This window comes from Aristolochia californica, unplaced genomic scaffold, assembly GCF_029961685.1.
Source record: "Aristolochia californica isolate CCGP_79_NKW_82.1479 unplaced genomic scaffold, dmAriCali1.0.hap1 SCAF_1, whole genome shotgun sequence".
Taxonomy (NCBI): Eukaryota; Viridiplantae; Streptophyta; class Magnoliopsida; order Piperales; family Aristolochiaceae; genus Aristolochia; species Aristolochia californica.
In genome coordinates this window covers 53,057,881-53,070,414 of record NW_027181770.1, presented here as the reverse complement: position 1 = coordinate 53,070,414, position 12,534 = coordinate 53,057,881, and the positions used below count along the sequence as shown (strand labels likewise).

Sequence of the window (12,534 nt, the reverse complement as noted above, 5' to 3'; positions counted from 1 at the left end):
AGCTGCAGCAAGACTTGGCAAACTATCTCCTTGAGAAATATAGTAGTTTTTAAATTCTCATACTTCGCAATTTCTACTACGAGCCAAGGAGGATATAAGTATGTTTCGCTACTTACGATATGGCGACTGGATGGGGGAGTGGACTATGAGCTAGGTAGTTCTCAATTTCTATAAAAGAGAGAGATCAATGGAAATGGAAATTTTAAATAGTTAGCTCAATGGAGTTGCTGAAGTTGCACTACTACAAATATGTAACAAAGTCAGCTCTCAAACATTGGTAGCCCATCACAAAATACCTTCAAAAATCCAACCACAAGAGCAGGTAGAAATGGAGGCAGGTGAGCTCACCCAAGCAATTGTAGTGGTGATCCAAAGCGACAAAGCAAACTCTACAACACAACTCATCTTGATAGCATACCTGAAAAGACGAGGAGGTCTTCATTCGCTATGGTAGAAGGAGAGTATCATGCTTGACCTTTGTGAAAATCCTAGACATGAACGATGATGAACGAAAAACAGACCCTACATCGGAAGTGGCAGCCATGATTTTGGAATACCAGAATAATTGAGTTTTCACTTTCTAGGAGCGAGACACAAGATATAAAGAAAGAGAGATATAGGAATAGGGAGCAAGGAGAGAGAAACAAGGAGGATTGGAGAGACGAATAGGAGTGTTTTTGTAGCAAGGGCAGTGAAGTGAGGAAGAGAATAAAGTAGAGAAAAAAACCATATACCAAATAAAAGAAAAAATAAACACAGGGCAAGGAAATAAGTGACAATGAAAAAAATAAATTATACTAAAACACTCATTGGGAGAGAGAGACACATTGTCTCTGTAAATTGATGTTGAATCAATTTATAGGCCTAGTTCTGATACCATGTAGAATTTTTAGAAAAGATAAATAATTTACGAATTTGATTATAACTGAGTATAATGAGCCTATATTTCTAATAAAGGAAACAAGTAGGATCATATTACAATTGAAATATTTATATCCCAATTACACACAAAATCTAATTATTAAAGAGAAATCCTAGAGTAATTAAGCAATTGAGAATGAATAAAATACTAATATAACTAAAATAACTTTTAAGTGAGATTGTTTTGTAAAACTACCTTCCGTGAGACTCTTTTAAGACTCAATCATATGAATTATTGCCCTATGAGACTTCTTACTATAAGAGTCATGTAAGATTATTTCATATATGTTTTTCAACGACTACCAACTTTATGAACTTAAAAATCCTATAACCCACTAAGGTGAAAGGCAATCATATAGTAGTATCTTTTGCCTTTCAAATTCCTCTTCTATTCTTGTTCCTGATTGTCATTGTTGCTCATCTTCATCGTGCAACTCATCCTTTACTTCAATCTTTATGGGCCTAGTTCCAATTGGGTTTGGAATGTTGATACCCACTTTTTCATCAGAGCTTGTGGAATCGTTCCTAAACTCTGATTCCCTTTTTTGGTCACTACAACGTCCAACCTAGAAGCTATATGTCAACTTGCCATCCATAACCCCTACCTAGTTTCTCAATAACTTTATTTCATCTTCCTGCCCTTGTATTCTTTCATCAACAAGCTTATAGAGCTATAACTTTGAGTTTCTGAGAGATGGTGGAAGTCTTTTGCTATTTCACCCTCGAATGATCAATTTGTCCTTCCTCTTCCATTTTATCTTCTACAACCACTTTACTTGATCAACTCCATCTTCGTCAATATTGTTGTGCACTAAGGAGACTGTGGTGATTCCTTGAACCTTCTTCAATTCAATTTTAATATACTTCTTTTCCATGATTCATGAGCAAATGAGTCAACAACCATCCATGAACAAGTGCTTCAATTCTCATCATCCTATGAAGGTATTGGCAATGATAAGATAAACTCCTATGTTTTTTTTCTTCTTCTTCCTTTTCAAGATATACATAAAAACTTTGTTGTTCAAGTGAAAACACCTTCATCTCTCTCCATCAATGATAGTGATAACAATTGAGCACAAAATCCTTGGCAACTTCTCCAAATTTTGGCCAGTAAAGGCCTTTTCTTTGCATAACTTGCAAACTGACTTTTTTTTAAGCATCTTTAACTCTCTAATGGGGTTTCCATCCAAGAACCATTCTCCTTCATTTTATTTTTAAAAAAATGATGTTCATTGTTGTGGTAACATTAAATTTAAAAAACACTCCAAAAACCATTGAGTACAATGTTCTCAATGATGAGTACTAAGCATAGACTATCCACATGTTTGAGTGTCCTCACAAAATCCTCACTTAAAAAATATTCATTTTGTGCATACAAAGGAAAGCAACCGTGTGCATCTGAAATTTCTTTGATAATTGGTAAGTGTCAAAGTAAATTGAAATCAATGGACCAGCTGCCCTTCACCTAGTCATGATTAGGATTGGTAGAACATTTGAATACCCTTTCCTTTTGACACTGTTCTTCTTCGTTTTCTATTTTTAACATTGGAATTCTACTATCTCTGGTATTCTATATTTTGAAAAGATTTGTATTAAAAAATTATAATCCAGTAATAGATTCAAAAAGGTATTTCCTAAAAATACATTTTTAAATACACGAACCCCATTAAATACTTAAATAATTGGATAGTGGGATAACACGACTGATCCAATATGAAAAACCATTTGGTACGAAACATGATGAGACAGCTGAGATAGCCATTTTCCACCAAATAGCTTTTCGTAATGGATCAGCCTAGTGCTATTATGCTTAATTTTGAGTTTGCCAATTGTGGTTTTCTTGAGGGCTATTTTAGTAATTCACGCATCCTTTAAGATGCTCAGCCGAGCGGGGGTTGTAGGGTTTCGGATAGTGGAAGAGGTTAAACTCCTAGGGGGCGACAGCGCACAATACCAACTCAAACGCGGAAATGGTTAGTAATCTCTTGGTTCTCTGGGATTTTTTTTAGTTCTATCACTGCCTTCTGCACAACTCGATCAGATAGATATGTTGCTTTGCTTTTATTGTTGAAACTCAAAGTAGTTTGATAATTTTAGGGAAAAGGTACGGGAAGTTTTGGTAAGAGGAGGAATAAGACCCACACGCTCTGCGTCCGTTGTGGTCGTCGGAGTTTTCACCTCCAGAAGAGCCGATGCGCTTCCTGCGGTTACCCTGCGAGCCGAATCCGAAAGTGTAAGTGCTTTGAAACGTGTCTTTATATTCGTGGAATCTCGACCAATTTCATATTTTGTTTTGCTTTTTGACTTTTTTATCAATCAGTGCATGTGAGTCGGTTTTGTTAAGTTCTCTTTGGTAGAGGTAGATTTTTTCTTCTTTGCTTCTATTTGGTGGTGGAATAAGCTCTATCTACTTGATCTGCCTTTATTTTGTCTGTTTTATAATGGGTACTTCAGTCAGGAATGTTTTAGGATGAACCTGTTTCCGGGTGTTTTTATAGATGCCCCGGAACTCTGTGGCGCTGTGATTCATCTATTATGCTTTTAAAGTTTGTTTGGGAACAAATTTTTTATGAAGAGCAGGGGGGTAAATAATTTTATGGAGATTTTGAAGTTTTAAACTTAAGTTTCTGTTAGAATTTTATCTATGATTAACGAGTTTTTCCCAGTTAGGTTGAATGACAATATAATTCACGCCCTTGTATTGTTTTATTTTGTATCTCCCATGGATATCGTCTTTAAGAGAGGTGTTCTAAATGAACATACTTTGAGGGGGCAATCAATATTTTCATATAGAGAATATGAAAGAAAAAATGCTGCTTAATTTACTAATTAGGACTGTATTAAGGTCTGAACAGGGAGAATTGTTTCTACATCTTCACGCTGGTGAGATATTATTGGTTCTATTTTTTTGGACCGTTAATTTGTCCTTTTATCTAACTTTTATCCCTACCATGCATTGTTTCATGGATTATTCTTTTATTAAGCTTATGATATATTTCTTCCTCTGAGAAGTTAAAGATCCTTGATATGAGTTTTAGGAGCTTTGTCAATCAGAGATTGCTCGTGTGTTTATAAAGAGAAAAAACATGTGCTTTAAGCTTGCCTTGAATGAAATTGTCTTTTTTCAAAAAAAAAACAAGTGCCTTGTAAGTGTTACAATTTGGTCTTTTGAGTAACAAATCTTCTCTTGCCATATTAAATAACAAACATTTCATGTGCAAGCCTAATTACTCCTTGAATCTTCATTATGGTTACAATTAAGGTTCCATGGCTGACCCATTTTTATTAGACTTCTCAGCTGTCCCTTATGTGCAAAGTGTTGATGTTTTAATTTACTAAAACAGATAACTGGAGTGTCAAGGCAATTAGGAGGAAGACAACAGGAACTGGCAGGATGAGGTATCTTCGTCATGTTTCTAGGAGGTTCAAGAGCAGTTTCAGAGAAGGTGATGATCATTGTTTAATCTACTTTAAAAAAAAAAAATTATATACATGATAGCTGCTTGCCTCCTTTCTTACCCTAAGTTTGGTCCAAATATACAGGAACCCAAGCAGCTCCGAGGAAGCCTGCTGCAGTGTCATCAACTTAGTCGGCTCTCACTTGGATCTCTTTAATCTGGAGTTTTGCCTCATTTTGTCAAACTAGAATTCCATTGGAAAAAATTGTGATTTCTGTTAAGAATGCTCATTATAACATTTAATTCTTTGGATTTAATCTTAAGTTTTGATATGAATGAACTTATTTTCAATCTAGTTCTATAGGGCCGTGGAGTATTTCTCCCTTGTTCTGAGGTGATTGAAAAAATGCCCAAGTCAAGAAATTGTTGAAAAATGCCAATGGCATTGTATTTTTAATGTAAACACACCATAACCGTTTTTTTTTATTGTTTGCTAAAGTGGCATAAACGTAAAAATACCAATCAAAAGAGTTCTTTCTATTAGGAATAAATCAGTAAGAAAATTACACTCTGTGACTTATAATTTGCTACATTCATGTTTCATGTTAGAAAAGGATCTATGATCGCACTCCTACAGTGTCTGCTGTTTAGTTTTCATATTATATGCTCCCGGCAGGGGGAGCCGAGAAATCAAGTTTCTATGCTCCAGATGGCCTTGGTTTTGCTCTCCTGCCTGCTTTAGGCTTCGCGGCTGTTGGCTCAGCCAGGTGCTGGACAAACTTGCTCTTGTTTTCAGCGTCTCTCATGGTTCTTTCTGTAGAAGTAGGCTTCGTTTTGTAATTCTTGTTGTCAGCATCCGTCAAAACTCTTCCTGTGCTCATGGGGCTTTCCATCTTTCGACTTCTGGGCTTACCTGTCTGACCTAGGGCTAGTGTTTTCTGGCTCAAACCACCTGTCTTGAGAGTGGTTTGTTTCGCTCTTGCCAACCGGTTTCTACTTCCAATCACGCCATCGTTATCTGAGATCATCCAAATACGAAACTGGTTAATTGTCTATGAAAACATTTACTGTCTTGTACCGTCTTAAAATTTAAAAGAATTGAGATTGTACCGGGGCTAGACAAGACAGCACGGGGCCTTGGTACTGAACTGGCTCTAATGTTTGATGGATTATCATCGTCATGCTCTGATTTATTGTTCTTCTCCTTCAACAGAGAGGGAGGGCTTCTATTCCGAATAAAGTCTTTGCTCTTGTTCCCTGTGAATAGATGTCCAAAATCAAACTCGTTCAAAGTGATGTCCAATGGAAAAAATAAATAAAAAACCCGAACCTTTCTTTACAGCAACGGAAAGCTTTGGCATGTTTGGGACATAAGACTCAGGAATTCTTGGGAGCGATTGAGGGGAGTTGTCTGTATCGTCACATTTTGTAAACACATTGCACATGCGGTGAGTATGAGTAATGCAGTGGTAAAAGTGAAGTTTCAAACACTCTGCACAGATTCAGCTGACACATCATTCTGATAGACAAAGAAGAAAGTTAATCTCCGACTATCATGTATGCATCTTATGGGTCAAATCAGACTTGATTGCCAAAGGAGCAATGCGACAAGAAGTTCAGTATCCATAGGAACAGTGAAACGAAATTGACAGCCAAAGAATCATGGTTTACATGAACAATCCCTACCACAAGGCGTACATGCTCCAGAGGAAGATGTCTACTGATAAAGGCAATAAGTAAGAATACTGGAGAGCAGCGGAATGATGGAGCGTCACACAGGCTGTAAGTACAAATCAAAATATTTGGTGGAAACTAATTAAAATTGGTGGACCAAATCAGAACTATGAATGCTATGTCGTAGTTGTGTCAGTGAGAACTAACACAAAAGGAAGCACAACGGGCAGTTTATTTGAGAATTTGAAGATTTAACTATGAGCAAGTCCATCTATGAAGAAACGAGTTTGTCTGACTGTTGTTGTTTTCAGAAAACATAAATCTGGGTTGGTGAACGGCGATACACACAGCCCATTCTTTGTAAAAGTTCAGGAGAGAAATGAGTCAGAATCTTAAAACAAGCTATATTGCTAAAATAAAATAAAATCAGAATGGACTTTTTCTCCAATGAATCAACTCAAGGTGTGAGCTTCCATCGCAGATTGTCCACGTATAATAAAAACAAAAAAAGGGCTTACATATGAGGGGGAAATATTGGAAAGAATTATCCCATATGATAAAATTCGTAGAATTTTTTTGACTTTATTAGTTGAAAACAAGAGTTTTTAATTTGATTAATCATTTTGGGATGTAGATTGAATCCAATTTTTGACAAGGAATCAGAATAAGTGCTCAAGCATGGACTTCCACCCTATGAGAAAAAACAAGAAAAAAGGGCTCACACATGAGAAGAGAGTTAAAAAAAATGGTCTCACATAAAAAAAAAGAAGAGTAAAAAGGTGTAAAGTTTATTAGCTGGAAAAGTGGGTTTTTAACTAAGCTAGTCACTTGGGGATGTGCTTTGGACCCAACTTCTAACATGGTATTAGAGTAGGTGTTTATGGGCTTTCACCCCAGATTGTCCACATCTAGTAGGAGCTAAAAACAAGAAGAAGCTCATATACCTGAGGGGGAGTATTGAAAAAATTGTTCTACATAAAAAAAATCAATAGAAAGATCTTAAATTTATTTGTTGAAAAAGATGCTTCCTAACTTGGTTACTTATTTTGGGATGGATTTGTTGTTTATTCATTTCATGTTCAATCCACATTGTAGTAATTTTGGAGGTTTTTTAGGAGGAAAACCAGGCATTTGCAGTGTGCACATAGAAAAATAGGGTCGACTCAATCCTGTGAGTTTCCAAGAAATACAATAGATAAAAAGAAGGGAAGTGTTCAGGCGAATGAGAACCAGGGTTCGGGTGACCTAGTGTGTCTGGAACAAGTTCTCTCCGGTGAGTGTGAACGAGAGCGATGACGGTCTCGATCTTCTAGTCACGGTCATGGTTTGCAGATTCGTTGCTGACATAAAATCGACAAGAGAAGCAAGCAAAAGAATACAAGGTAGTGAGGGCGATTTTACTGGTGAATGGGTTGTCATTTTTTCAGGTCCAGAGTTAGGCAGAATAAAAATCTGGTGAAGAGTAGATTGAGGTTTGAGGCAAGAAGAACAACTGTGATTTTACTACCTACGGCAATGACGACAAGGCGAATGAGGATATCTGCCTTGAGCTAGTGAATATGTGAGAGAACATGAGGTTAAGAGGAGGATGGGTGAGAATATGGTGGAACTTGAGAAGAGAGCAATGTGGAGAATGTTGGTTCAACCTTTCTACTGGTAGTGGGAGGGTTAATTTCAATAGTGGTTCCACTGTTCATCAAAATACTGTTGACCAATCATGCTAGGGAAACTATTCTACTTTAAAATATAGTAGTAGTTAGGAGTTGTCATGATTGAGCCTTGCAAGACAATATGGAGGGATGGGGAAGGTATAATAACATTTTGAGGTTTTGACAACATGGAGGGATGGGGTAGGTATGATAACATTTTCACAAGGATAGTTGAAAATGCAGGACGACAAAAACAGACTCCATAGAAGAATGGGTTCAAAGTCAATCCCAAAATGACTAACCAAGGTAGGATCTATCTTTCCTAAAAAATTAATATTTTTCTAATCATTTTTCTCTGTGGGACAACTATTTACAATAATAAGTTGTAGAAGCCACTGCTTGAATGCCAAATGCCGAACTAAACATGAATTATAACCCTCTCAAAATTAATAGAAATCTTCAGGCTAGAAGGACCGATCAGAAATGATCAAATATATAAAGCAAACAAATCTCAAACTTTCATAAAAGATAAGAATTATAATAATCAACAGCAATTTCACATCGAGAGCACCAATAATATTATCTTAGATTGATTAAAATCGGTTAAAATGAAAATAAGGATTCATCTTCATCACATCGCCACATCAATTCAAGAAGACAACTCCTACAAGGCAAAACCTTAAATTACTCCAACCAGAACAAAACTGTTAGTAGAGTACTGGAACAGAGATTCGGATGGAAGGCAAATCATCGATACCTGGACCGGAAGGATTGTCTAAAGACAGAGATTCAAAAGCCTTCAACCCAAGGGCGCTTCTCACCTCTTCGGCAGCAGCAACTGGTTCGACTTCTTCTCTCACCTTCACCTTGGGATACACTTTAAACACAACAAGGAAGAACACATAAGAAACCACGCAATCGAAGAAGAACAAAAAAAGAAAGGAGCTGATCCAAGAGGGGACAGTGATCTACTTTCCGAGATTCCTTGAAACCTTGCTGGGTCTGGGGAAGACGACTTCCGAAGTTGGGCATATGGGTATGGAGGGAAACGGACATGGGAAAGTGACTAAATGCGTTGAGAAGAGGGAGTCAAAGGGAAGGAAACGCTCGGAATTGAATGAGACGGTGTGTGAATCATGTGTTTCTTGACTTGTAAACAAATTTTAGGCGGTTCGGTGGATCATGGAATCGATTCAGAGGGTGTCAGAGGACATCATTGGAATTTGGAGTGGTGGAGACGTTTTGGACCGGAACAGTTTCGATTTTCGAAGGGACATCCAAGTCGGCGTTTACCCTTCACAATCAAGTTAATTAACAATTAAGTTGTCACGTCAAGAACTCTGGTTTTGTTGTTGACGGGTTGATTAAATTATTGATTTTGACGAAAGAAAAATTTAATAAAATTAACAATTTACAAATCAAAGTATTTCATATACTTTATTATTAGAAGATATGATGAATTGTCATTTTATATGAAAAATCTTGTACACCATTTGTAGCAAATTGGGCATTATAATATTCTTTCACACCCTAGTTTGAGGGGGAGTGTTGAAAAATGGGTTTAAACCCACATGCCCATGTGGAAGATGAACTCAAACCCATAAGACCAAGGAAGACTCCTATGTCCAAGAGAGGTGGTATCATGGTAAATAAGAAAACTTCTCATAAATATGGTACAAAGATATAATTAGTCAAGGAGGAATTATTTTCTTATGTAAAACTTATAGCCATAAGGGCATTATAGACATTGTAATATCCTCTCAAAAACTATAAATATAGAGGCCTTGGCTTGGGGTAGAACAATCAATTCACTCTCCCTTTCTCCAAATTTGTCCAAACTCTCTTAGCCTAAAGATTCTCTCCCTTTTCCCTCTTTCTCCCTTCTTTACTTCTCTTCTTCTCTCCCCTGCTTACTTTGCTCAAGGTTCTAATCATGGGCTCCTAAATTTAACATGGTATGAAAATGGAGAAAGATTTGAGATGGAAAAAGAGAAGAAGATGGACAAGAAGGGGAGGAAGAAGAAAAAAAAGAAAAAGAAAAATAAATATGAGGAGTTTTTCGTTTTTCTGTCTTCTTTCCCAATTTATGTTTTTCATTGGATTTTTAACTATCTTGCCATATTTTTTATTTAGAAAATTATATAACTTTGGAAAGATATTTGAGTTTAGTTTCCAACTTAAAAAGGACCGTTGAGATAAAATTTTTCTAGAAAAAAAAATCGATACAGAAGAAACAAAAAAGTTTCATGCAACAACAAAAAACTTCAACTTTCAAGCTGTTTTATGCCATCAAGAATGATAATTTATATGAATAATTATATATCAAAAGAAATTATATTTAAGTTTATTTTCTTACCTATTCAACCAATTCTCAATCTGCATTTTTTAAATGGAACTATCGATATCGAAAAAGTCAATGGTCTTGCAGGACAAAGGAGAAAGAGTACTCAGTTCGGCCATATCATAAAGTCCAAAATCTATCAGATTATTTATCATAAAAGAAGTATATTTTATGAAGAAAATTTATACTTGGATGAAATGTATTTAAGTTTAGTTTAAGATAGAGAAAATTTTATGTCAATTTGATCTATATTTAAGGGGATATTCGTATTAGAAGAATCAAAGGTCAATGTGGTATCCTGTTGCATGCCAAGATCTGAATTTAAGCCATTTTTTTTACTTCATTTTTTGAGTTGTTGTTGTTGATCAACAATAGCAGGAAAGTATCTCATGATCTACCCTTGGAGAGTTTCTATTTTATAAGTAACAATATCTAGAAAGAATATTTAGAAGATCATTTTATTTTTAAAAAACTTTTTTTGATTTATTTCTCAAAGAGAAGAAGTATTCCTATTCTGAATTATGAACCTTTTTCGCTAGCCACAAAATTTGTGAGTTTTTGTTGGCGATTTGAAAGATTACAAGAATCTAATTTGATATCCTTGAGTATTAAAGCAAGGAAAAATTATTTTTTTGGTAAGTGGTGCCATAATACAATGGAAAATTTCCTTATTTATAATTAGAAGTGGTTGATTTTATGAAAGATCTTCTCAAGAACATGATTTGTGGAAAATTTGATTATCATCCTTTTGATAAAGAAAGATATGATTTTTAGCCAACTAAGAGTTTCCTTAATTAAGTACATGATGAATTGACTAAAGTCAATAATTGAGTTCAAATTGAAATTGAAAGATTGGGCTCAGATTCTTTCTTGAGCCAAGTTGGTTCAAGTTGTCACTTACTCTGACTCTTTGATTTGGTTTGGTTCTTCTTAAACAAATTATGCAAATTGATATTTGAGCTACTGTGAAGTTATTACTACTAGCCTCCTCAATTAGTGGATAAAAAAATTGACCTAAGCCCATCATCAACTTGGGCTAGCTCAATTTGCCACGGTAGGACATCTTAGGTGAAGTGTAGTGATAAGGTGATTCATAAATATTTTTGGTGAACTTGTACTTAATCTATACTTTCTTGAGTTGATTATTAGCTTGACAGTCCTAAGAGGATCAGTAGCTCTCGGTTTGAAGTTTACCAAGGCTTGGAAATTACTTTCTACTTCAACCTTTACTAGCAACTTATTATTCAACTCCTACTTATTATTTGGTGCACATTCTCCTTATTCAAGGATGGACTTGTTGCAGATTATTTCATGTGTCCTTATTAAGGACTTTTATTATTTGGTACTTGTTATTTGGGCATTGGCCCATAGTTGCTGCTGCTATTGTGTCTCTCTAATTGAGACTTTATTATTGAAGAAGGATTTCTCAATTGTTGACTGTTGTCCACATTGGATATTTCGATGAAGAAGAAAGCACATGGTGCCCCCAACATATTATCTTCTGGTGATTCTCCATTACCCCCCTTATTTGGCAGTTTTTCTCTTACCATTTGATAGTCGGTGCCTGGTTTTGGGACACTGTGATGGAGGAGCTTATTGCTACACTTCTGAGCAATGCATATAGACCCATTACCTATAGAGGATAGGAGTGTGCTTAACATCTAGCACGAGCCAAGTCTATTGTTCACCCAATAGGTACTTTTTTGATCCACCTTGAGAAAGTGGGTAAACATTGTGCCCCAAAGTAGGGCTACTCTTCCACCTGTGAAATTGAGTGAAAAGTGTTTTGACTATGACCATTTGACTGGGGTATGGAGTTTTGTCTTGCAAATAGGAGTAGTTTTACTCTCTTATATTATGTTAGCTGAGTCTCTTGGGAAAGAACAAAGAGACCACTAGTTTAAGGGGGATTATTGGAAGATATGATGGACTGCCATTTTATATGGGAAGATCCTAAACACTATTTACAGCAAGCTAGGCCTTTATGATGTTCTCTCACCTCCAACTTGAAGGGCAATGTTGGAATATGGGTCCAAACGCACACGACCAAGGAAGACCCACACATCTAAGAGAGGTGGCATCATGGTAAATAAGAAGACTTCTCATAAAGATGACACATGGATGTAATTAGTCTGGAGGAACATGTCTACTTATGTCTTTCTTATGTAAATCTTGTAGCCCTAAAGGCATTATGGACATTGTAACATCCTTTCAAAAACTATAAATAGAGGCCCTTGACTTGTTGTAGAGCAATCAAGTCTCTCTCCCTTTCTCCAAATTAGTCCAAGCTCTCTTAGTCAACAGGTTCTCTTCCTTTTCTCTCTGTCTCCCTTCTTTACCCGAGTTCTCTCTCTTTTTATCTCCCCCTCTTACTTTGCTCGAGGTTCTAATCATGGGGACCTAAGATTGACTCACTTATTGATTTTGATGATTTTTTTTATAGAATTAAAAATTTATAAACTAAAGTATTTCAAATGCTTTACCTTCAAGAGACAATGTATTTCAAGTTCTAAAGCTTCTAAATGATCAAGCCTACACAAGACCTTAAGTA

At 36.0% G+C, this 12,534-nt stretch overlaps 2 protein-coding genes across 3 annotated transcripts; one reads left to right on the top strand and one right to left on the bottom strand.

Annotated features, from left to right (window-relative positions):
• Window positions 1-2,817: 2,817 nt before the first annotated feature.
• Window positions 2,818-4,636, top strand: LOC137960236 (large ribosomal subunit protein eL37z-like). The gene is made up of 4 exons (XM_068807797.1): window positions 2,818-2,894; window positions 3,019-3,154; window positions 4,266-4,367; window positions 4,465-4,636. Exons 1-4 carry the CDS (start codon window positions 2,892-2,894, stop codon window positions 4,509-4,511), a joined length of 288 nt encoding a protein of 95 aa, XP_068663898.1. The 5' UTR covers window positions 2,818-2,891; the 3' UTR covers window positions 4,512-4,636.
• A 219-nt stretch (window positions 4,637-4,855) lies between these two features.
• LOC137960222 (uncharacterized) lies at window positions 4,856-8,873 on the bottom strand. 2 transcript variants are annotated; one of them, XM_068807776.1, is made up of 5 exons: window positions 8,615-8,873; window positions 8,400-8,519; window positions 5,650-5,811; window positions 5,430-5,576; window positions 4,856-5,337 (listed from the first exon to the last, which is right to left on the bottom strand). In XM_068807776.1, coding segments are annotated over exons 1-5 (750 nt in total). In that variant the 5' UTR covers window positions 8,616-8,873; the 3' UTR covers window positions 4,856-5,017. The 2 variants fall into 2 exon arrangements, with proteins under 2 accessions (XP_068663877.1, XP_068663887.1); XM_068807786.1 differs by having other exon boundaries at window positions 5,650-5,730; window positions 8,615-8,870.
• Window positions 8,874-12,534: the final 3,661 nt, after the last annotated feature.